Source organism: Pleurodeles waltl, chromosome 3_1, assembly GCF_031143425.1.
Source record: "Pleurodeles waltl isolate 20211129_DDA chromosome 3_1, aPleWal1.hap1.20221129, whole genome shotgun sequence".
NCBI classification, from domain to species: Eukaryota; Metazoa; Chordata; class Amphibia; order Caudata; family Salamandridae; genus Pleurodeles; species Pleurodeles waltl.
Window position 1 is genome coordinate 167118950 of NC_090440.1, and position 24362 is coordinate 167143311.

The following is a 24362-nucleotide window of genomic DNA, read 5'->3' on the forward strand; positions in this document are numbered from 1 at the left end:
CAATGTCTAAGGTTTTTGTTTAGACACTGTAGGGGTACCATGCTCATGCACTGGTACCCTCACCTATGGTATAGTGCACCCTGCCTTAGGGCTGTAAGGCCTGCTAGAGGGGTGTCTTACCTATACTGCATAGGCAGTGAGAGGCTGGCATGGCACCCTGAGGGGAGTGCCATGTCGACTTACTCGTTTTGTCCTCACTAGCACACACAAGCTGGCAAGCAGTGTATCTGTGCTGAGTGAGAGGTCTCCAGGGTGGCATAAGACATGCTGCAGCCCTTAGAGACCTTCCTTGGCATCAGGGCCCTTGGTACTAGAAGTACCAGTTACAAGGGACTTATCTGGATGCCAGGGTCTGCCAATTGTGGATACAAAAGTACAGGTTAGGGAAAGAACACTGGTGCTGGGGCCTGGTTAGCAGGCCTCAGCACACTTTCAATTGTAAACATAGCATCAGCAAAGGCAAAAAGTCAGGGGGCAACCATGCCAAGGAGGCATTTCCTTACAGTCACCAACGCTGACAATCAGAGAAAAGTACATCCCATGGCAATGGTTACTTTAGAATGGGGAGGGGTCAATGGCCTGAAACAGGTGGTGGTCTCCTCAAATATCCCAGTGGACTGTCTGCTTGGAAATGACCTGGAGTCCTCAGCATGGGCTGAGGTAGAACTAAAAACCCATGCAGCAATGCTGGGTATCCCTGAACTGGTGTGTGTGAAAACAAGAGCACAGTGCAAGGCACAGGGTGAACAAGTAGAGCTGGAGTCTGGAAGAATGGCCCAGCCTACCAAGAGGAAAGGAAAGTCAGTTGGGAAACCAACTGCAACACAGCAAAAGAAAGGGAACCTCTCTTCTCAGGAAGAAGTTCTGCCCTCTGAGGGAACTGAGCCTTTGGAGCTTGAACCTTATCAGGTTGAGCTCTTAGGCCCAGGGGGACCCTCAAGGGAGGAGCTGTGTAAGGGACAAGAAACCTGTCCCTCTCTTGAAGGCCTTAGGCAGCAAGCTGCTGAAGAGTCCAAGGGCAAGAAAATTGGAACACATAGGGTCTATTGGGAAGATGGACTCCTGTACACTGAGGCCAGAGACCCCAAACCTGGTGCCACTAGGAGAGTGGTAGTGCCTCAGCTGTTCAGAGAGTTCATCCTAACATTGGCCCATGACATTCCCCTTGCTGGACATTTGGGACAAACCAAGACGTGGGAGAGGCTAGTCAACCACTTCTACTGGCCCAATATGTCCAACATGGTTAAGGAGTTTTGCCTCTCCTGCCCCACCTGTCAAGCCAGTGGTAAGACAGGTGGGCACCCAAAGGCCCCCCTCATTCCACTTCCAGTGGTGGGGGTCCCCTTTGAAAGAGTGGGTGTGGACATAGTTGGTCCACTGGAACCCCCCACAGCCTCAGGAAATATGTACATCCTAGTAGTAGTGGATCATGCTACTAGGTATCCTGAAGCTATTCCCCTTAGGTCGACTACTGCCCCTGCAGTAGCCAAGGCCCTCATTGGTATCTTTACCAGAGTGGGTTTCCCTAAGGAGGTGGTGTCTGACAGAGGTACCAACTTCATGTCAGCATACCTAAAACACATGTGGAATGAGTGTGGAGTGACTTACAAATTCACTACACCATACCATCCACAAACTAATGGCTTAGTTGAGAGATTCAACAAGACATTAAAAGGCATGATCATGGGGCTCCCAGAAAAACTCAAAAGGAGATGGGATGTCCTCTTGCCATGTCTGCTTTTCGCTTACAGAGAGGTGCCACAGAAGGGAGTAGGATTCTCACCCTTTGAACTTCTGTTTGGTCATCCTGTAAGGGGACCACTTGCTCTTGTTAAAGAAGGCTGGGAGAGACCTCTTCATGAGCCTAAACAAGACATAGTGGACTATGTACTTGGCCTTCGCTCTAGAATGGCAGAGTACATGGAAAAGGCAACCAAAAACCTTGAGGCCAGCCAACAGCTCCAGAAGTTTTGGTATGACCAAAAGGCTGCACTGGTTGAGTTCCAACCAGGGCAGAAAGTCTGGGTTCTGGAGCCTGTGGCTCCCAGGGCACTCCAGGACAAATGGAGTGGCCCTTACCCAGTGCTAGAAAGGAAGAGTCAGGTCACCTACCTGGTGGACCTGGGCACAAGCAGGAGCCCCAAGAGGGTGATCCATGTGAACCGCCTTAAGCTCTTCCATGACAGGGCTGATGTAAATCTGTTAATGGTAACAGATGAGGATCAGGAGGCAGAGAGTGAACCTCTCCCTGATCTTCTGTCATCAGACCCAAAAGATGGCACAGTAGATGGAGTGATCTACTCAGACACCCTCTCTGGCCAACAGCAAGCTGATTGTAGGAGAGTCCTACAACAGTTTCCTGAACTCTTCTCCTTAACCCCTGGTCAGACACACCTGTGTACCCATGATGTGGACACAGGAGACAGCATGCCTGTCAAAAACAAAATCTTTAGACAGTCTGACCATGTTAAGGAAAGCATCAAGGTGGAAGTCCACAAGATGCTAGAATTGGGAGTAATTGAGCGCTCTGACAGCCCCTGGGCTAGCCCAGTGGTCTTAGTCCCCAAACCTCACACCAAAGATGGAAAGAAAGAGATGAGGTTTTGTGTGGACTACAGAGGGCTCAATTCTGTCACCAAGACAGATGCTCATCCAATTCCAAGAGCTGATGAGCTCATAGATAAATTAGGTGCTGCCAAATTCTTAAGTACCTTTGACTTGACAGCAGGGTACTGGCAAATAAAAATGGCACCTGGAGCAAAAGAGAAAACAGCATTCTCCACACCTGATGGGCATTATCAGTTTACTGTTATGCCCTTTGGTTTAAAGAATGCCCCTGCCACCTTCCAAAGGTTGGTGAATCAAGTCCTTGCTGGCTTGGAGTCCTTTAGCACAGCTTATCTTGATGATATTGCTGTCTTTAGCTCCACCTGGCAGGATCACCTGGTCCACCTGAAGAGGGTTTTGAAGGCCCTGCAATCTGCAGGCCTCTCTATCAAGGCATCCAAATGCCAGATAGGGCAGGGAACTGTGGTTTACTTGGGCCACCTTGTAGGTGGAGGCCAAGTTCAGCCACTCCAACCCAAGATCCAGACTATTCTGGACTGGGTAGCTCCAAAAACCCAGACTCAAGTCAGGGCATTCCTTGGCTTGACTGGGTATTACAGGAGGTTTGTGAAGGGATATGGATCCATTGTGACAGCCCTCACTGAACTCACCTCCAAGAAAATGCCCAAGAAAGTGAACTGGACTGTGGAATGCCAACAGGCCTTTGACACCCTGAAACAAGCAATGTGCTCAGCACCAGTTCTAAAAGCTCCAGATTATTCTAAGCAGTTCATTGTGCAGACTGATGCCTCTGAACATGGGATAGGGGCAGTTTTGTCCCAAACAAATGATGATGGCCTTGACCAGCCTGTTGCTTTCATTAGCAGGAGGTTACTCCCCAGGGAGCAGCGTTGGAGTGCCATTGAGAGGGAGGCCTTTGCTGTGGTTTGGTCCCTGAAGAAGCTGAGACCATACCTCTTTGGGACTCACTTCCTGGTTCAAACTGACCACAGACCTCTCAAATGGCTGATGCAAATGAAAGGTGAAAATCCTAAACTGTTGAGGTGGTCCATCTCCCTACAGGGAATGGACTTTATAGTGGAACACAGACCTGGGACTGCCCATGCCAATGCAGATGGCCTTTCCAGGTTCTTCCACTTAGAAAATGAAGACTTTCTTGGGAAAGGTTAGTCTCATCCTCTTTCGTTTGGGGGGGGGGTTGTGTAAGGAAATGCCTCCTTGGCATGGTTGCCCCCTGACTTTTTGCCTTTGCTGATGCTATGTTTACAATTGAAAGTGTGCTGAGGCCTGCTAACCAGGCCCCAGCACCAGTGTTCTTTCCCTAACCTGTACTTTTGTATCCACAATTGGCAGACCCTGGCATCCAGATAAGTCCCTTGTAACTGGTACTTCTAGTACCAAGGGCCCTGATGCCAAGGAAGGTCTCTAAGGGCTGCAGCATGTCTTATGCCACCCTGGAGACCTCTCACTCAGCACAGACACACTGCTTGCCAGCTTGTGTGTGCTAGTGAGGACAAAACGAGTAAGTCGACATGGCACTCCCCTCAGGGTGCCATGCCAGCCTCTCACTGCCTATGCAGGGTGCACTATACCATAGGTGAGGGTACCAGTGCATGAGCATGGTACCCCTACAGTGTCTAAACAAAACCTTAGACATTGTAAGTGCAGGGTAGCCATAAGAGTATATGGTCTGGGAGTCTGTCAAACACGAACTCCACAGCACCATAATGGCTACACTGAAAACTGGGAAGTTTGGTATCAAACTTCTCAGCACAATAAATGCACACTGATGCCAGTGTACATTTTATTGCAAAATACACCCCAGAGGGCACCTTAGAGGTGCCCCCTGAAACTTAACCGACTGTCTGTGTAGGCTGACTAGTTCCAGCAGCCTGCCACACCAGAGACATGTTGCTGGCCCCATGGGGAGAGTGCCTTTGTCACTCTGAGGCCAGTAACAAAGCCTGCACTGGGTGGAGATGCTAACACCTCCCCCAGGCAGGAGCTGTGACACCTGGCGGTGAGCCTCAAAGGCTCACCCCTTTGTCACAGCCCAGCAGGGCACTCCAGCTTAGTGGAGCTGCCCGCCCCCTCCGGCCACGGCCCCCACTTTTGGCGGCAAGGCTGGAGGGAACAAAGAAAGCAACAAGGAGGAGTCACTGGCCAGTCAGGACAGCCCCTAAGGTGTCCTGAGCTGAGGTGACTCTGACTTTTAGAAATCCTCCATCTTGCAGATGGAGGATTCCCCCAATAGGGTTAGGATTGTGACCCCCTCCCCTTGGGAGGAGGCACAAAGAGGGTGTACCCACCCTCAGGGCTAGTAGCCATTGGCTACTAACCCCCCAGACCTAAACACGCCCTTAAATTTAGTATTTAAGGGCTACCCTGAACCCTAGAAAATTAGATTCCTGCAACTACAAGAAGAAGGACTGCCTAGCTGAAAACCCCTGCAGAGGAAGACCAGAAGACGACAACTGCCTTGGCTCCAGAAACTCACCGGCCTGTCTCCTGCCTTCCAAAGATCCTGCTCCAGCGACGCCTTCCAAAGGGACCAGCGACCTCGACATCCTCTGAGGACTGCCCCTGCTTCGAAAAGACAAGAAACTCCCGAGGACAGCGGACCTGCTCCAAGAAAGGCTGCAACTTTGTTTCCAGCAGCCTTGAAAGAACCCTGCAAGCTCCCCGCAAGAAGCGTGAGACTTGCAACACTGCACCCGGCGACCCCGACTCGGCTGGTGGAGATCCAACACCTCAGGAGGGACCCCAGGACTACTCTGATACTGTGAGTACCAAAACCTGTCCCCCCTGAGCCCCCACAGCGCCGCCTGCAGAGGGAATCCCGAGGCTTCCCCTGACCGCGACTCTTTGAATCCTAAGTCCCGACGCCTGGGAGAGACCCTGCACCCGCAGCCCCCAGGACCGGAAGGACCGGACTTTCACTGGAGAAGTGACCCCCAGGAGTCCCTCTCCCTTGCCCAAGTGGAGGTTTCCCCGAGGAATCCCCCCCTTGCCTGCCTGCAGCGCTGAAGAGATCCCGAGATCTCTCATAGACTAACATTGCGAACCCGACGCTTGTTTCTACACTGCACCCGGCCGCCCCCGCGCTGCTGAGGGTGAAATTTCTGTGTGGGCTTGTGTCCCCCCCGGTGCCCTACAAAACCCCCCTGGTCTGCCCTCCGAAGACGCGGGTACTTACCTGCAAGCAGACCGGAACCGGGGCACCCCCTTCTCTCCATTCTAGCCTATGTGTTTTGGGCACCACTTTGAACTCTGCACCTGACCGGCCCTGAGCTGCTGGTGTGGTGACTTTGGGGTTGCTCTGAACCCCCAACGGTGGGCTACCTTGGACCAAGAACTGAACCCTGTAAGTGTCGTACTTACCTGGTAAAACTAACAAAAACTTACCTCCCCCAGGAACTGTGAAAATTGCACTAAGTGTCCACTTTTAAAGTAGCTATTTGTCAATAACTTGAAAAGTATACATGCAATTGAAATGATTCAAAGTTCCTAATGTACTTACCTGCAATACCTTTCAAACAAGATATTACATGTTAAATTTGAACCTGTGGTTCTTAAAATAAACTAAGAAAAGATATTTTTCTGTACAAAAACCTATTGGCTGGATTTGTCTCTGAGTGTGTGTACCTCATTTATTGTCTATGTGTATGTACAACAAATGCTTAACACTACTCCTTGGATAAGCCTACTGCTCGACCACACTACCACAAAATAGAGCATTAGTATTATCTATTTTTACCACTATTTTACCTCTAAGGGGAACCCTTGGACTCTGTGCATGCTATTCCTTACTTTGAAATAGCACATACAGAGCCAACTTCCTACAATGGTGTATTAGAAATGTCACTCCCACTGAATATCAACAACCTCGTTAGGTAGCAATGGTATGTCAAATGTGGAGACAAGTCCTACTTGAATGATCATTACACCCTTTTTTGGTGAATTGTTTGCTAAAAAAAACGCTTTGACACCAAACCCTTAATAACTCGTCTAATGACGCAGCGTGTTATACCATCTCCCATGTAGGTTTACAGTTATTCAGTATAAAATCCACAAAAGCAGGACACCAACAGTCACTTTAAGAAATATCTGATGATAATGTGAGGCAAACTCAAATTGCAATTTTACAATAGCCAATGCTCGTTCTAATGCAATTTACTCTTTCAGAACAGATGGCAAACAAAAAGAATATTGGGGATATGAGGCATTGTGGAATTTGGGTTGAAATAGGTCACTGCTCTTTCAATATGGTTAGGGTGGGCTTGGATAAACCCTAATTATCAATAGCCCGTTCTACAGGGGGTCATATCCCCAAACCACTTAATGATGCCTGCATTACTCCGTTATGAAACAAAAATGTCTTTATGCCCAAGTGAGCTGAAGACCTTTTGGCTATTTTCAATTCTCCCACATTATTGAAGACCTTGGAACAGATGGCTAAGGTACTCTTACCCAAGTATATGGAGCACTAAAACATTCCAAATTACTGTATTTTTGCGTTTCCATTGAAACTGAGATTGGAAACAGCCACTTCCAGGCATTCAATAAAAAACACCCAACCCAGACAATGAGGAGGCTGCTCTGCTGACACTGTTGTGATTTGTTCTTTGATATGGCTGGACTACTACTTATTTCTAACAAGGATTGGGGAGGTTTAGAGAAGGACATGATAGCTGACTGGTTTAGCTTCTTTCTCACTGACAGGCAGTTGGGGTTCACAGTGTAGGATTAGTCTTCCTATCCATCCTTAGTCAGGTGGTGGGTCTGACAAAGATCCATTATTTTTACATGCACTGCTTAAACTCTATGTGCAACTCCTCCATCATTTGCTCTTAAGTTATGGAGTGCTGTTTCCTAACTTCATGATGATTTTCGTCAACTCAATCTTCGAAAAAATATATTTGCATTAGCAGATAAATTCAATTGTAAATTAACTAGTGCATGCAGTAGTAGGGTATTAAGCACGTTTATGGGTGTGTGGTACTATTACAACATACCAGTGAGCACATCTATTTTGTGAGGAACATGGGGAATATAAAAGAGGTCCTCATGCCTAAGTCTGAGCAGGATTTCAAGCTTCTGTTTGGTTTTAGTGGCAATCAAGATCGACAGTGGTGTGGTACTGATCTGTGGATGATTTAAAGAGACACTAAAACTGTCAGCACATATGCAAAATGTGGTAACACATTTCTAGTGAATATTCTATTTTTATGTCGACTCTCCTGAAAAAAAGGCAACATTTACATAAAAATAGAGGCAAAAATTATTGTCAAGGAAACACAGAAAGATTAAAGAAATGAAATGTCTGTTTACAGCCTTGTAGCTTGGGTATTTGTCATTTTTGCTGTTTCTTGTTAAAGGAATAATGTTCATGGGCTTCTGAGCGTGTCCTGCCTCACCTAGAGAGTTTTAAACATCTGATGGCAATTCCAACTGGCTTAACCAATCGAGGGAGTGTGTGGGGGGAGGGAAGGTAAACTATTACTGTAATATTATACAGTTTGGAAAGATTTAGTAATCGTGCTGGCATAATTGAATGAACTTGTGGTAAGAAAAGTTAAATAAAAGGGCCAACATGTATAGCAGATTGTATGTGAAAGCCAGGCAAAACATGAATTACTCAGGTTCTAGAAATATTGAGAAAATCTTTGTTTAACTCACTCCTTTTTATTCTTTGTTCAGTATCACTGATGAGGCACACCACTGTGTCTGGGGTAACAACTTTGTAGACCGTTTCATTTATGTATTATGTCATAGCAAAGAACAGTCTCTGGGCATTTGGCAGTGGCATGTTGCAACAGGTTAGGGAAAACCTGTGTTACTACAAAAGGAGATTCCAGATCATGAAAACAACCAGGGTTTTGATGTTGGGTTGCTGGCAATGAAAATGCATTCAGTAGAAGGCTGCTGGGAATGGCAAATGATGCTAGCATAGACAGAGAACAGGAGATAGAACTCATGATAGAAAGAACAGTTAAAGCTGCTAGCTGATTAGGTTTAGTTCTCAATAAGACACACATTCAGTCCTTTACCAAAGTAGAAACCCCTGATGAAACGGTTTCTTTTAAAAGGCCGTTCTCTTCAATTCAGTGCTCTTTCAATTACCACCACACCTATACAGGTTCACATGCTTGGTAGCATAGCATTTATTGGTGCAGATCTGACATTTGCCTTTTATAAAATGCTGGATTATGAAGGCCTGTACCTTGCCTCATTCTATTTTTATTGGGTAGGGAATAGGGGTTTGAACTAATAAAGCCTAAGGGGGATCAGAATAAACCATAAAGGACAAAGTCCCCCTCCTGCCCCCTCGTCAGCTATTATTTAACTTATCGCTACACAAAACAGCCGGTCAATCCTGTGTGTAATTTTACTAGTTTTTCATCTCATCAATTTCTTTTACTTTGTCTTCCAACTGTACACAAAAGAAACCTCAAAGTTAAATCAATATGCACACAGATGAAAACAAAATCACAAAAACCAGAATGGTTAAGGCATTCACAACTGACGTTTATCACATCAAACGTTTAAATGAAAATATATTCAAAATGTTTGGTAGAGTTGTCCAGGTGAACATATCACATAACAACCTGTATGCGGTAACTCCAGGGTTAGTTAAATGCATTAATATCCCAATAAATTAGCGCATAGTATGGGAACAAATAAAAGACAAGTCCAAATTCCTGTGGGGGTTTGAATTCTTGGCTTCCCATAGCTTATGTCACCTTCTTTTGGGTTAAAGGAAAAGATCTCTCTAAAGTTTGATATTAGGCAAGCTGTTGCTGTCTTCATGTTAGTCTACTAGTTACTTGATAACAACTGCTATATTTCGGGCAACCATGAGTTGTGATCAGTATTTGCTTCTGCTTTGAATGTTGCATTTTGTTCATAGTTCTTCAGCATTGCCACAGGATCACCCCGACTGTGATTGTCTCCTCAAGATTCGGCCTGCTCTTAATCATCTTTTAGACTGCTTTTCATAGATCTATGTTCCAGGGAAGGAAATACCTGTTCAAGGTATGTTTGTTTTTTAGGCAGTACATTCCTAGCAAGAGAGCATGTTATGAAATTAAGATGTATATGCTGTCTGAGCGTAGTAATGGATATGTCTATAATTTCAGAGTGTACACTGGTAGGGATTCTTCTATTCACCTACCCCTGGTTGTCCGTCCACTTTTGGAGTCAGTGAGAAAATTGTGTGGGATATTGGTAGATGACTTTTTAGCAAAGGTCATATTTTATACATTGATAACTTCTACACTTGTGTGCAATTGTTAAAGGAATTGTTCAAAGTGGACACTGTTGCATGTGGCACAATTCACTCTAACCATAAAGGTTCAACTAAAGAGCTTGCATGTAAAAAACTTCAGAGAGGACAGTGCAGTGCCTTGCGTAGTGATATACTTCTAGCGGGGACATTTTCAGACATGTCCATAAGCTGATAACCATTCATGATGAAAGTACTTCACCTGTGACAGTTTGCGGTCAGGTGTGCAAACCTTTGTGCATTTTAGACTGCAATAAGCACATGGCTGGTGTAGATAGAGCAGATCAGAGGATGGAGTATTATACTGCTGTCCGTAAGTCAAACATATGGTATAAGAAGTTGGCTGTCCATTTGTTACATTTAACAACCTTCAATCCTTTTATAGTATTCAAGGATTGTTCTCAAGATTCAAAGATAACTTTTGCTCAGTTTCAGCAGCCTGTGATAGGCAGCCTTGTTGTAGTGGAGCAGGCAAGTCTTCTGAGAGTTGGAGTGGTGGAGGATATGGCCCAATTGAAAGATCACCACTTTCTTGATGACATTCTTCCGATACGAAAAAAAACAACTAAAAAAAACCTTTCCCTGTAGGAGTTGTACAGTCTCTGTCCAAAATGTCACGTGGAAGGGGAGTCGTATGTACCACCCGAGAGTCCTAGTACTGGGTTATGTGCCCACATGTTTTAAATTATACCACACACAATTGAAGTATTGGGAGCAACTGTGAGCGTACAAGTGAACTGACTGATCTGCATTGTTTTATATTTTTTGTTCAGTTTCATGATTGGTAGTAGTTTGATGTATTTAGTTAGGCCTTTGTATTTGCAGTCATAGTTGTTTTTTCACCCCTTCAACTTGATTGGTTTGTGTTATTTTTATTGTTGAAAAAAAACAATGTGACAGCGGTGTGTGCGAACTAGTGCCTGGCTGGAGATGTGTGTAGACTCGCGCCTGGCTGGCGGCGTGCGTGGAGTAGTACTAGGTTGGCGGTATGCCTGGTTCACGCTTGGCTGGCGGTGTAAATGGACTGCCACTTGACTAACGCTGTGTGGACTGGTGTTTGGCCGGCTGTGTGGGAAGACTGGGGCTTGGCTGGCAGTGTGTGTAGACTGGCGCTTGGCTGGCAGTGTGCGTGGACTGGCGCTTGGCTGGCAGTGTATGAGAGCTGGCATTTGGCCAGTAGGGTGTGGGTACTGACTCGCTGTTAGTCACTACGCACACACTGCCAGCCAAATGGCAGCTAATACATTCCGTCAGCTTCCAGCCAGTGTGATTGATGTGTTAGTCCTGTGGGTGTATGAAAGTGATGGGCCATTGAATGGTACTGTCTGTTAATGTGAGTGTTGTAATATGCTGGTGCCGATGACAGTGTGAATGATTTTGTGTTACGCATGAAGGTGTGTGACTGGCCTGTAAAGCCGTTGGTTCCTTGTTGTAGCTTTACAGCTCAGAAGCTGAGTCATTGGTTCCATTTTTTTGAACTTTCAATTCTTTACAGTGTAATTCATTTTTGTGAAATGTCTTGTTAATAAAAATTACATTTGAAACCTTTCACACATCCTCGTGCTAAGTCCAACCAGTATGGGTGTGTACTTAAGAAATAGATGGTTCTGCAGTGATAGCTGCCTTTTCTGTCTTTCTGTACCAGGGTGTACATTGTTTCTAGGCAAAATCTACCAACTGTAGATATTTTCGTAAACTAGAACCCAGTGTGACTCCAGGGTGGCTCACGTGGATTCCTCAATTTACTGGAATACGCTGGGAGCCTCAATCGTCCTGTAACCCAGAGATCTCACATCACCTGATAAAAACTGTACCTCACCTGTGTTGGTGGGCCTATTGCCAGCAAAAGTGTAGGGTCCAAGACGCAATGTGATAACATTAACATAAGGAGTAGCTGCAGTTTTTGGGCCACGGTTTACCAACCACCCAGAAAACCTAATAAACCAAGGCATTTCTGAAAACTAGACACCTAGGAGAGTACAGGGTGGTGTGCCTCTCATGGATCCCATGAAGTTTTTCTTACCCAGAATGCCTTGAAAACCTCAAAACTTGACTAAAAACACATTTCCTTGCATTTCTCTGCCATATTCTTTTAGAATCAGAAGGATTTCACAAAATGCCTACCACCCAGAGTTTCCCCCACTTGTCCCAGTAAAAATGCTGCCCCACTTGTGTGGCTGGGCCTAGTGCCTGCGACAGGAACGGATCAAACTAACATTATTGGGAGTCCTTGCAGAGGGACCTTGGTTTGATTTGTTTTGCGCAGGCAATAGGCCCAGCCACACAAGTGAAGTACCATTTCCATCAGAAGACTTGAGGGAATGCTGGGTGGAAGTAAGTTTGTGGCTCCCCTCAGATTCCAGAACTTTCCATCAAAGAAATGTGAGGAAAATGTGTTTTAAAAAAAAAAAGTTAAAGTGTAAAGTTTGCAATGGATTCTGGGTAACACAACCTAAAGAGAGCCATGCAAGTCATGCCATCCTGGATTTCCCTAGGTGTCTAGTTTTAAAAAATGTACAGGTGTGCTAGGTTTCCATAGGTGCTGCCTGAGTTAGGGCCTAAAATCTACAGCTAGGTACACTGCAAGAAAAGGGTCAGTTTTCAGTGGATAAATGTGATGTGTCCATTCTGTGTTTTGGGCTGTTTCCTGTCGTGGGCACTAGGCTCACCTACACAAGTGAGGTACGACTTATCAAGAGACTTGAGACTTAGGGGAGCACAGAATAGTAGAACATGTTTTATTACCAACTGCATAACTCTGCATTTGCATCTTTCAAATGTAAGACAGAGTGTGTAAGAAAGAATTCAGTTTGAGAAATGCTCTCAAATTCACATGCTAGTACAGGTGCCCACAAATTCAGGGATGAGCAAAAAAACACTGTTTCCAAACTCCATATTTTGTGCCCATTGCGGAAATACATATGTTTCCTTGATAGCTATTTTTCACTCTTTATATTTTACCATATCAACTGTTGTATACTCAGTACACAATGAAAAACCACTGCAAGGTGCAGCTCAGTTATTAGCTTTGGGTTCCTCGAGTTCTATATATATACCTGCAAGCAAAAGGGTTTAGTGGAAGCAATGGTATATTGCTATTGTAAGTCGTCCATCGTGATGAGAAGTTACACATGAAAACGCTCTCACAAATGCCTGTATTTTCCTGCTAATTTTCAATATTTACTTAGCACTTAGTTTCTTTGGGAAAACCTTGTAGGATCTACACAAATGGCCCTTAGCTGAATTCAGAATTTTGTCTAGTTTTCAGAAATGTATAGCTTTCCAGGTTCCACCATGGGTTTCACACCCATTTCCAACACAAACTGGAAGAAGGATGAAAGCACAAGAAAACAGGAAAAATGGGCTATCTCCCAGTAAAATGCTGAAACTGTGGTAGAAATTATGTTTTTCTGAATCAAGTCTTCCTGTTCCTGATAGATGGGAAGATGAGTGATTGTAGCATCCCCAACTTTTTCATAGATGTCATTCGTAGGGAAAAACAGACACTTCCTTCTGCAGAACTTTTTGCCTCATTTGTAACCAAAATACACTATCCCCAACAATTAGCTATATTTTGACTAACTTCTTGGTCTCCTCCAGGGAAATCCACAAACCCTGGGGACCTTTAGTATCCTCCGAGTGTAGGGTAAAAGGACACAAATTTGGTATGGATAGCTTATGTGGAAAAAATGTTATGGAGCCTCTAGAATCGAAAGAGTTAATGTGCAGCAGATTGATACCATTCTGATGCTGAGCCTTTCCGCCATGCATGCCGCCTCTAATGATACACAAAAGCTTGAAACCAGTCAGGCGCCCAAGGATCTTCCTTCTATACCCAATGTTCCTCACAAAATAAATGTGCTCATATGTATGCTGTTGAGGTTATGGCGCACTTACAGATTCACATAGTAAAATACGCTATACTGATTACAATTGGATAGTTGGTTTTGCTGTAGACGTCTTTCTGCCGTCCGGTTATTCATCCTTCTAAAGTTGCTGACTAATAGCACAGCGGAGGCATGGGGGCAACAGTAATAACATGGTTCTAGAAAGCTGCATAGGAGGATCTTAAAAAAAATCAAATGGAAATAGGCGAAAAGCTATTGTACAACATAATTTTCCTGTCCATTATGCCTTTCACCTTTTGCGAAAGGGGTAGCATTTCCTGTTTAAGTATCTACATACTTCTGCTCATAAGGTCTCTTAATCCCGCAGTCTGGCATAATCATCGATGGCCTACTTAAATATACTGAAATATGTCAGTTCTTCACAATGGCCCATGCATATGTAAACATCAATGTATTAGCAATACACACCTTTTTATATTTATGTGGGTACGTACACCTTTCAATAGTGCCCTGGGAGGCACCACGATTCACGTTTCCTAACCGCTCTTCCAAGTGAATAAGTTCCTGAAAAGAAGGGACAAGAAGTATTCATGACATATAAATGTGAAAAGGAAGCGCACACTGTAAAAGCTGCATGCTAAATAAAGCAAAGGGACATATCCGCAGTAGATCGCAGCTGAACTATTAACGTGGAAATTATTGCAAGCATGTTGCAACACATTACTACTATAAATGTTCATATATCCAATTATACCGCTTGAAATATTTAGTAATGGGTCACCTTATGCGTGAAAGTGCATGAAATGTTACAAAGAATGTTCCGTTACTCTACTTTGCCAAAAGACATTAAAAATAATTGTGCCTTATAATGTATTAGCAGTGTGCAGTAGTTAATTAATTAGCAAACAAATTAGATAGCTGAATATGTTTTTTCAACATTGTGATTGGCAATATTTCGTTACAAAAATCTTATCTCCGTAGGTTAAAAACATGCCCTTAATTAAATTTTTCATCGACGGCAATCAATGCACACGGTTGTATCTGAAAAAAAGTGCTATGCTAGTATAAGCATTAAATTTATTTATACTCAAGTATTGCTCAATAGATGATTAGCTTTGCTAATGAGACGTATTTTGCTTTACATCAGTCACCACAAGCACGAGAAAGCTCGTGGAGAAACACACTCACTCCACTAATGTGGACATTTTTTTCAAATCTACTCCTTTTGTAAATGGGAGGAACTTACAACTCCTGCTATTTTCTTCTGAATATTAAACTGCAAGACTCACATTATCTAGAATCCCTTTTGTCATACAGAATATGAATCAATTTGATAAATCTGTCCCAACTGAATACACTTTCCTGCAGTAATGTTCTTACTGGTGGATTCTCTAATTACGGACTCCCCACCTTGTGAAGCTCCCAGGGCATCATCCTAGATCCGGTAGTTTTCTCTGTAATTGCTCCTGTGAACCAGTAGATGGCATAATCGGCCGCATACAGGTGCCATTAATGCATGCTCACATCCGTTTAAATACGTGCCCTCAGACGTGAAGAATCAACATCAGATCGGCGAAACAACCGTGCACAAAGACTAAATTGGAATCACATGATGCCCTAAAAGGCCACTCAAGAGAACTGGGGTTGGGGGGCAGACTTGGGGGTGGGCACAATGAGGAATCAGCAGTTAGCTAGAGAATACATCCATCTACCAGTAGAAGCATTATCAAAAACAAGTAACTTATTCTCCCGATGGATATTTCTAAATGCAGCTTCCTGCCCTGTGACTAGATACCAAAGCGATATCCCCTCCAAGGCGAGTTTAAGGGGTGGACTTAATGCCAAGAATTCCTATGAATCAAAATGGTCCTCTCTGCATACTTGAGAATGGATACAGTAGTGCCCGACTAAAGTATGGATAGAGCCCACATGGCTGACTGGCAGATATCCAAAACTGGAACACGCAGAGCTAATGCAGTAGTCGCAGACTTTACTCTGGTGGAACGAGCCCAAAGGCCTTTAAGAGGAGCCTTTTTAGCCAAGAAATAACACATTTTGATGTAGAGGACAATACATCAGGATAAGGTTTGCTTCTGGACCAATTTGCCGTTCTTCACACAGGAGAACCCAACAAAGATGATCCTGCATGGAGTACTCATTTTTTTCTATAGAGAAAATTAGAAGTATGTTGGGAACCCGTAAAACCACTATTTCTCCTTGGATGAGTGGAGAGAAGAAATAAAATGATGGACTGCCCCACGTGGAACAGTGACATCCCCTTTGGAAGAAAGGAAGCACTGACTCCAAGTGCCAGCTTGGCATGGAAAAGGGTATATACAGAAGCTGTACTTTGACGAGGCTCAAATGGAGCCTACATGACGAAGGTCAAAACCAAGTTAACATCCCACTGTGGCATAACAGAGGAGCAGGAGGAAACATCTGCACGCACACCTTTAAGAAATGTTTCTCAGTGGGTGTTCTAAATAAACTAGTGCTGATTCAGTAAACGAAGCCAGGGCCATAGGGCCAACAAATAACCTTTAACTGTGCACAGAGCAAAGCTATGTAGGGGAAAGACAACCCAAACACTACTACATCAGACAGCTTTACCAGTAAAAGGGGAATGTGCTTTTCCTCACACTAGGTGATGAACGTCACACACTGACCAGAATACAGACTTGGTAGAAGGGCACTGAGTAGCTAGAACAACTTTCGTCACCTCTAGCGGAAGAATGGTTCCACTCAATCCCCATGCATGGAGGTGTAGACTGGAGGTTCGAATGAAATACCCTGCCCTGTTGTTGAGACAGCAGATTATGCTTAAGAGGCAGTCGAAATGGAGGGCAAATACTCAGATCCAGAAGCTTAAACTTCCCCACACCTTAAGCCCACCCTGGGGAAATCAGATTAAGAAGTGCTTAGTCATGCCCGACTCTCTCTTCAAGGCCCGCAGAATCAGTGGCAAAGGTGGGAAGTCATACAGTACGCCAGAACCCCATACAGTAGGCCAGAACATGACTCCAAAGGAATCCCAAGGAGTAAAGTCCAGGGCGCAGAAGGCCAAAGAGTAGACATTTTTAGAGGCAGCAAACAAATCTAGAGACAGTATGACCCAAAAAAACACCTGAACTACCTCTTAGTGTTCACGCCACTGGTGGTCAGCAAGATGACTCCTGTTGAGTTCTTTAAGTCTGCTGATGAGGGGATCCCCAGGTGACTGTCAGTAAAAGCCCTTGAAGAGCACGTTTGAACACAATACCCTAAAACCACCTGGATTGTTGAACTACCGTACATGTGTTTCCATCAGCATCTGAACACCTTGTCTGTGACTGAAAACAGAAAGACCCACAGCTCTAGAAAACGTATATGAAGGAGCTACTCGACTGGGGCCTCTAGTATCTACACTGTCCGGGTGACCTTCCTAGCCTACGGATAATGAATCCACCACTAAGAGTTCTGGGTCTGGTAAGGAGAACGTCCTACCCCAAGTTTGGTCAGCACCAACGCCCTCCTACCTGAGGTCCTGACTTGCTTCCTATGAAATGAGGCTATTGTCTGAAAGGCATCATCATAGGTGAGCCCAATGGTTAAAAAGGTTACAGTGAAGGGTATTCATATTACAACAGGTGTGTGGCACCAGGAGTCCCAGAAGTCTCATAACCTCCAAGTCTGGGTCAGATGATGTCACACAAAACGTTGCGCTCAAAACCTGAATGTCCTGATTTGTTACAAGAGCAGAAAGACCTTCGACCCTACCCTAAAGTCCAGACTGGCCGTTATAAAGGTAATCCTCTGCACATGGTAAGAGGAGATTTTGGCTCTTGACTGAAAATTCCAGGAAGAACAGCATCAACATTGACAACTGATGGTGGTCTGAGTCTAACTGAGCTTAGATCCCCTTGAATGGCTAGTCATTGAGGAACACAAATGCATGCATCCCAAAGGAACATAATGGACCACAACAACAGACATGAACTCTGTGAACACCTAAGGGATCTGAAATAAGGTTGAAGGGTTAGATGGGAGATAGGGTAGCATGTTGGCCCCACTATGAAACAAAGGTCTTTCTGATGGCACTGTAGGACTGCCATGTGGAAAGATATGACCAGTCCTCAGGGTCCAAAGCCAACAAAGCCTATGTACGCATCAACATACTGAATTTCTCCTTTCTCAAGGATTCAAAAGCCTGAGGTCTAAACTTGGCCCTAAGACCCCACTGTTCTCTGAGAAAATACTGGGATTACCAACCCAGAGGCTATCTCCACTACAGGCAAAAGCCTGATCGCGCCCTTGGCTAGCAACATCTGCACTTCCTGAGAAAGGATATCAGCATGGATTACAGATGGTTAGGCAAAGAGTGGCAAAAATGTGTAGAAGAGCATCCAAAAAGGGAAGAGCGTAACAAAACTAGACAATTTGAAGGACACAATGGTCTGCAGTAATGTAACATCAGCGGGGCAGGCAATACTAATTACTAGCCAAAATGGCTGCATCGTTAGAGTTTAAAAAACAATTATTTGGTTGCAGCACCAGGTGAAGAGGATTGCTATATTGGCTTCTACAACAACCCCTGCCCTTGGAGTCATGAAAAGGCTGTATGAGCGAGTGGAACGGCACAAGAGACAAAGTGCATTCAGTGTGTGGAGAGAAGTGCTGGCTAAAGAGAAAATCCTCTTGCTCATAGCATTTATCCTTTTTCACTACTTGTCCAGTGAAGCAGTGGGAAAGCTTATAGATTGACTTTGCTCACAGAGGCCTATACAAGACTCTCTGGAGCAGGGAAGTCTGTCAGGAAAGACAAATCACCTGGTGCGGGTCTGTATAAGGGCAGAATAGACCGATATACTGGCAGGGCCAAACAAGGTAACATTAAGCCGCCAAGAAGGACTCAGTTAAGGTTTCATTACATAGCAACAAGGGTTCTGAAGTGTAAGGCCCAGGCTAAACACACTGAGACAACAGATTGGCTCTAGTTTCCGTTGTAGATAATTGTACATCCAGGAAAACTGTAGCTCTATGCACTAGCACTGCAAAAGAAGCACCTTCTTCTGTGAGGGCCTGTGGGGATGAATTCAACTTCTGTGAGGGATGGTACGGTTAAATTTGACTCTGTTTCAGGTGGAGTCTCTAAGCCACTGGCATCTTGTAAAGATAGATATAGATCAGCATTCGTGTTTTGAGGAAGAAGTAAATGGTCTGTTTCCTTGTGATTTTCATTGTGGGAACATTCTTCAGACCCTGAATGGCAAATGTGAACCAAAGAAAGTCTCCATACTAGTGTGATAATGCACCTTATCTCATGGCTATTAACTGAAATGTGAATGCTAACAAGAAGAAATTTAAATTTCCTACTTGAATTAGGATCTCTGCAGATGTGTTTTAAAATACATAAAATGTAGACTATTTGATTAATGATCCACCTCTAACATACTCGGCTCAAAATCAAGAATCTTGAGCAAGTCTATGTTTAATGCAGGACATGCGTATCTGTCATTACACACAATCTTATTAAAAGACCACAGGATGGCACACAAATGCTAGCTACCAGGTGCCACACCGATCTACCAAATACATGGAACATGGACAAATGTTGAACTATGACTTGTCTGACGTTTGAAAAGAGGTAGAAAAATTTAATGGGCATTTTACAAAACGAAAGACCATCCATTCCTTGCCTTATGTCCTAAAAATGTAACACTCCCATGCCAAGGCTAGATCTACTGATGGAAGGATTTTGGGAAAAGCAAAGGCTGATATGTTTAAGAGAATGCATTTTCAAGCAAAAGACACATTAGATCAGAAGCAGTCTCCATAACTATTTAAGAAGGTTATTCCAGAAAGACCACCAATCAGCATAGCCACTAATGCAATAAAATCTTAATCGGAAAAAATAATATTTAAGTGTAGTGTTTCAAAACGTGTGACGAGTTCCCAAGGATATTAAATTATAGCAATACAAATGCCACATCATTACATAATTCACATAAGTGAAGCATTTCTATTTACAGCCAAATTCTCTGTATCATACTCCCCACTTTTAGTACAAGGAATTTCATAGTGGCAATTGCACAAGCATATTTTCCACCACCCACCGAAAACACTCCAATTCTATTACAAACCTCAAAATTGCCCCTGAACGGGCCTCTGAATGACCTTCCATCCAATCCAGATGAAATGTAACGGATGTGTGGGTAGCCCGCCATATCAGGAACCTATTCAAATAGCAGACGCAAATTAAACCTGTTCAGAACTTGCATGTCAATGTTTATTTAATAAGACAACAGAATTAGAAAATAGGGCACACAATGAAACGTGTCCAAAATGTAAGAAATGCTTATGTTATGGCACTTTAAAATACAAATAACCAGGACTGAAATACGCTCATCTTCTTCCTAAGCTTCACTATCTTCAGCAGTTTCTTTCATCTCTTGCGTTTAACCTTTAAATGTCTGCATTGTTCAAGCGTTCCTCACATATTTTGATTTCCAAAGCAAAACGTGAAGACTCAAAGGCATCCCAAGAACTATATGCGTAGCTGGACTACTGCAGCTCAACAGTACAGAGCGTGCTCTTTGGTTGGAAATGTGTGGTAAAAATGCTACTAATGTCCTTGAGAACAATGCTCATCAGATTTATTTTTATATTTAAAAAAATAGCCAGGACCCAAGAAATGGTGTCTTACAATGTTTTACTAATAAGAGATTATGCGACAAAGCTAATGGTTTGCTGTTGGAACAAAAGTAAAAAATAAAAACTTTCAATCTTTAGAAATCTTGATGCCAACTCCCACACATCAAACAACTAAATAAACTAGGAAAGTCTAAAAAAACAAAAACAAAAAGTCTATAAGTGTTGCAATAACACAAATGTGTCCTTTCATTATCAATAAGAACGTTTAGAAACATTAGACTGAGCATGTAGGCAGCCGTGTAAATATACGCAGCTTAAATAAAGAAGCGATTCAACACAAACTAAGTTTAGTATCATAACTGCATAGAGCTTAGATATTATTAACCTTTAACTGCTGAGAAGAGGGGGGCAAGGTTCTACTAACCTATACAACTGTCTCTGCTCATCGTATATATTTTCTAGAGAGAAAAACATATACATGAATTTTGTCCTAAGCTAAGACCCAGAAATTATTCAAGACAAAGAAGATTGATTTGCAATCTTCTCTTTGTTAATTCATTTCCTAACCTCTTCAAGTTCTTATTATGAAATTATTTCACATACCTTTTTTTTTTTTTTAGCTCCCATAATTGGATTTTCTGTCTCCATTACGTTTGAATATGTGTTGTACTTAAAAGTAAACAAAACTAACATATGTCTGGTCCATTGTAGTCAAGGAAATGTTGGCTCTAAATTAAGGAAAAAGGTTCAGAAGCTGGAAACCACAATATTGGTAAAAGACTTCTGCTGCTCTAATGGTGAACGCAAAACCAAATTCTACTACCCAAGAAGAAAAACAGATTACACAGAAGGGAGTGATTTACTGTTTTAAGAAGCCACAGAGAAATACATGATTTATATTTAGGGAACTTCACTTTAGTTTCTGCAAGATTAAAGTCTTCCACCTTGTCCTAGGGATTACTCCAAGCTCCTGGAACGGAAGGATTGCAAACTTGCTGTCAGGGCCTATCTCCAACCCTTATTCAACAGTAATAAGCCATAGGTAAGGCATCTATAATAGTGAGTCAAAATTCTCACTGAGTGAAAAAGCAGTGCTGAGGTAAAAAATCCAAAAAAGGCAAAATGTATGCTTCCAAGGCAGTCAGGTTCAGGATGCAGGCAGCTGAGAGATTCTGCTGTAAATTTAAAGAGTGAAGGGAGGGCACTGTCACAGCAAACACTCTAGGCCAAAGAAGTGCGGGTCAGGTAAGCAACTCACGGGCTTGCCCTGCCCTCTTATTATCCCGCAGAGAGAGACCGTCTAACTAAAGGCACATTAAACTTTTGAGGAGTCAATAAAGGTTGGTAAAAAGGTGGGATCATGATCAGTTTTGGTTTGTGGTCTCCTAGTTTTTCCTCCAGCTGTTTCTGAATTTACCTCATCAGTTGAAATATTTAATTAGCTGGTTTATGTACGCTTGATTGAGGAACTTGAGTTAACTGAACTTTGGGAAATATTTTTCTCCACAAAATAAGAGGTACAATACATAGGCATCTAGATGTGGTCCCGTTTTTGCATACAGATCACAGCATAAATAAAAGTTACTTGATGTTTAACTGAATTATTGATCATTCAAGATATGGCTCACAGACAACAGCCTCAAACTCATCATTTTTTTTAAATACCAAAATCTACAATAAAATAGCCTCTGCTCAAAACATTCAATGTATTGAGTATTGCCTGCACCTCATCAAGAGTTGGAGGTCTAGAACTTACCTGAAACATAACACCACACCATGGACTGCACTTTGACAAGAATGTTTTTGTCTTCTTGGATGATACGTAGATCAATCTTGTGAAAGGTGGCAGCCCTATGGATCATTTCATGGTAAGAAGTGATGTACTCTGGTGGGGAAGGTTTGGCTGAATGTAGGTCCAGGTCTGAGTCCCCGGGGGGGAGGGGGGGTCACAACATTGTAGTCGTCTCACAGGTCATCCTAGGGCTCTGGGTCAAAAGGGGCCTCATAGGGGGTTAATGGGTACAAGACCCCTCCCCTCAGTCAGAGGAATGTGGTGCCTCCTCCCCATCCACCCAGAGATGATGGAGGTTGGTGGTACCAGAGATGGTGGAGGAGTAAGTGGAGAAGAAAGAGGAGGAGGGGGAGGAGGAGGAGGTGCAGGACGACGAGCTAGCCATGGACTAGTGTTTCTGTCCTGATGTTTGTTATGCTTGGAAGGAGGTGTAGGCTCCAGCTGCTCCTTGCAGGTCAGTTTTCTCTGCCTTAGAATAGTGTTCCGTGCCTTTGGTGGTAACTTGGCTGAAAGCTTCCCAGTCTGTGGGTGAATGGAGTCTTTTATGATGTGTGTTGAGCTCTTCTTGGAGACACTGAAGTATGAGCTGCTCTGAATTGTCTGAGCTCGCTATCGAGGGTGGTTCGGCACTGAATGACTGAACGTTGAAGGGCTCCTCAGGGTTTCTGACGCAGAGCTGGGTTTCGGAGCCAGTTGCTCTTCCGTAGCTGATAGATTAACTGTGCAGATTTTGGCACCAGTCAGTGGAGCTATCAGTGCTGAGGAAGGTCGGTGTTCGAGAGGTGTTTTAGGCACCAGTGGAGGTAGCAGTATTGTGGCCTTCTGTTGATGCAGACCATGGCTCGTAGGCAGTGGGTGACCCAAGACCTGTTGGGGGGCTTTTGGGCTTGAGACCTGATCCCTGATGGAGAGGTGCTCGGTATGTGCAAGGTGTCGGTGTGCACTGAGATTGGGAGGCCATACTCCCGGTCGGTGTCTCAGATACCTGCTGCTGATTCCTGACATGTATGTTCCTTTGTCTCAGACTCAGATTGAGAACTGGGTTGAGGGCAGAACTGCAAAGAGTTGACTGTGGATGGATCAGCCCCTGAGGCTATTGGGATATCAACTCCTTGGTGCTGCATTTTCCAGCATGCAAGTCTCCGATCACGAAACCCGAGTGTCCTCTTCAAAGTGAAGGCAAGGCAGGTTTGACAGGCGGCCTTGTTGTGTTCAGGCAGCAGACAAGGGTTGCAGACCTGGGGTTGTTGCTCCAAGGATTCTTGGAGTGATACAGAGGGCAGTATTGGAAGGGAATGCTTTCCATCAATGTCCAGCCATCATCCACATGAAGAAGCAAAGACTAGGTGAAATGCCCCACCAGGAGCAGGGCCCTGAGAGGAAGGGAGTTGAGTGAAACTCTTTTGTCAAAGCTTGACGGGCGGTGAGACCAAGAGAAACCCAAAGTAAGTGTGTTTTCACACTAATGGGAGAGGATTAACCAAATAAGTCTGACGACCAACACCACAAGGCGTCGACCCAGATCTTGCTTGGTAAGACGTCAGAACACGACGGCATAAAGAAAACAATCTAACAATGGAGCTGATGTCCATGCGCAGTACACCAGTCATGGAATGAGTCCCTATTCCTCTTGATTCAAAACACTTCTTAGAAGAAAAACAAGTTGCACAACCATACCCAACACTAGATAGCAGGAGTATGAAGAGCATGTGTATCTACAGCTAAACATGTCACAAAGATATTATTCTGATTTGTAAATTAAGGACAAGAATTTCCTTGCAAATTATAGAATTATAGACTTATTTCAAAATCTTCAGATTTCACCTAAACAAAATTCATGGGCAGATCAATTCTAGCATGGCTTTCTCTTTAATATGAAATTCTCTTCAAAAACCTTGCAACATGTTTGACTGTTACTGTCAGCAGCAAATCATGTGCTTTGAATCTTCCATCACCAACTAAAAGGTTCCCTTTTCAAAGTCAGTCTTTGACTCCATAGATATAAGAATGCAGTGAGGCTTCTTTTGCTATCAGTAGAATTGTTTGCAGTGGCTGCTCTGTTTGGACAACTTCCCTTGTGCACCATTTGGCCAGGTAGTGAGGCAACAAGCCAGTTTAAGATGTTCAGAAGTTAGTCCTGAGTTAAATAATCCATGATTTATAATATTTTTAATAATGATTTGAGTAACTTCCTAGAGGAAATGTGAAGGTTGCCACTGTAGCCATCAAACTTAATCTT

General features: G+C 43.8%; 1 protein-coding gene across 2 annotated transcripts in view; it reads right to left on the reverse strand.

Moving 5' to 3' along the window:
- Positions 1–24362, reverse strand: part of RNF111 (ring finger protein 111) — a 306333-nt gene that overhangs the window by 24274 nt on the left and 257697 nt on the right. For both annotated transcript variants that reach the window (XM_069222081.1, XM_069222080.1), the window contains exons 11-12: positions 19821–19913; positions 14170–14265 (exon numbers count right to left, since the gene is read on the reverse strand). In XM_069222081.1, coding sequence (XP_069078182.1) covers positions 14170–14265; positions 19821–19913 — 189 coding nt within the window. The remainder of the gene's footprint in view (positions 1–14169; positions 14266–19820; positions 19914–24362) is intronic.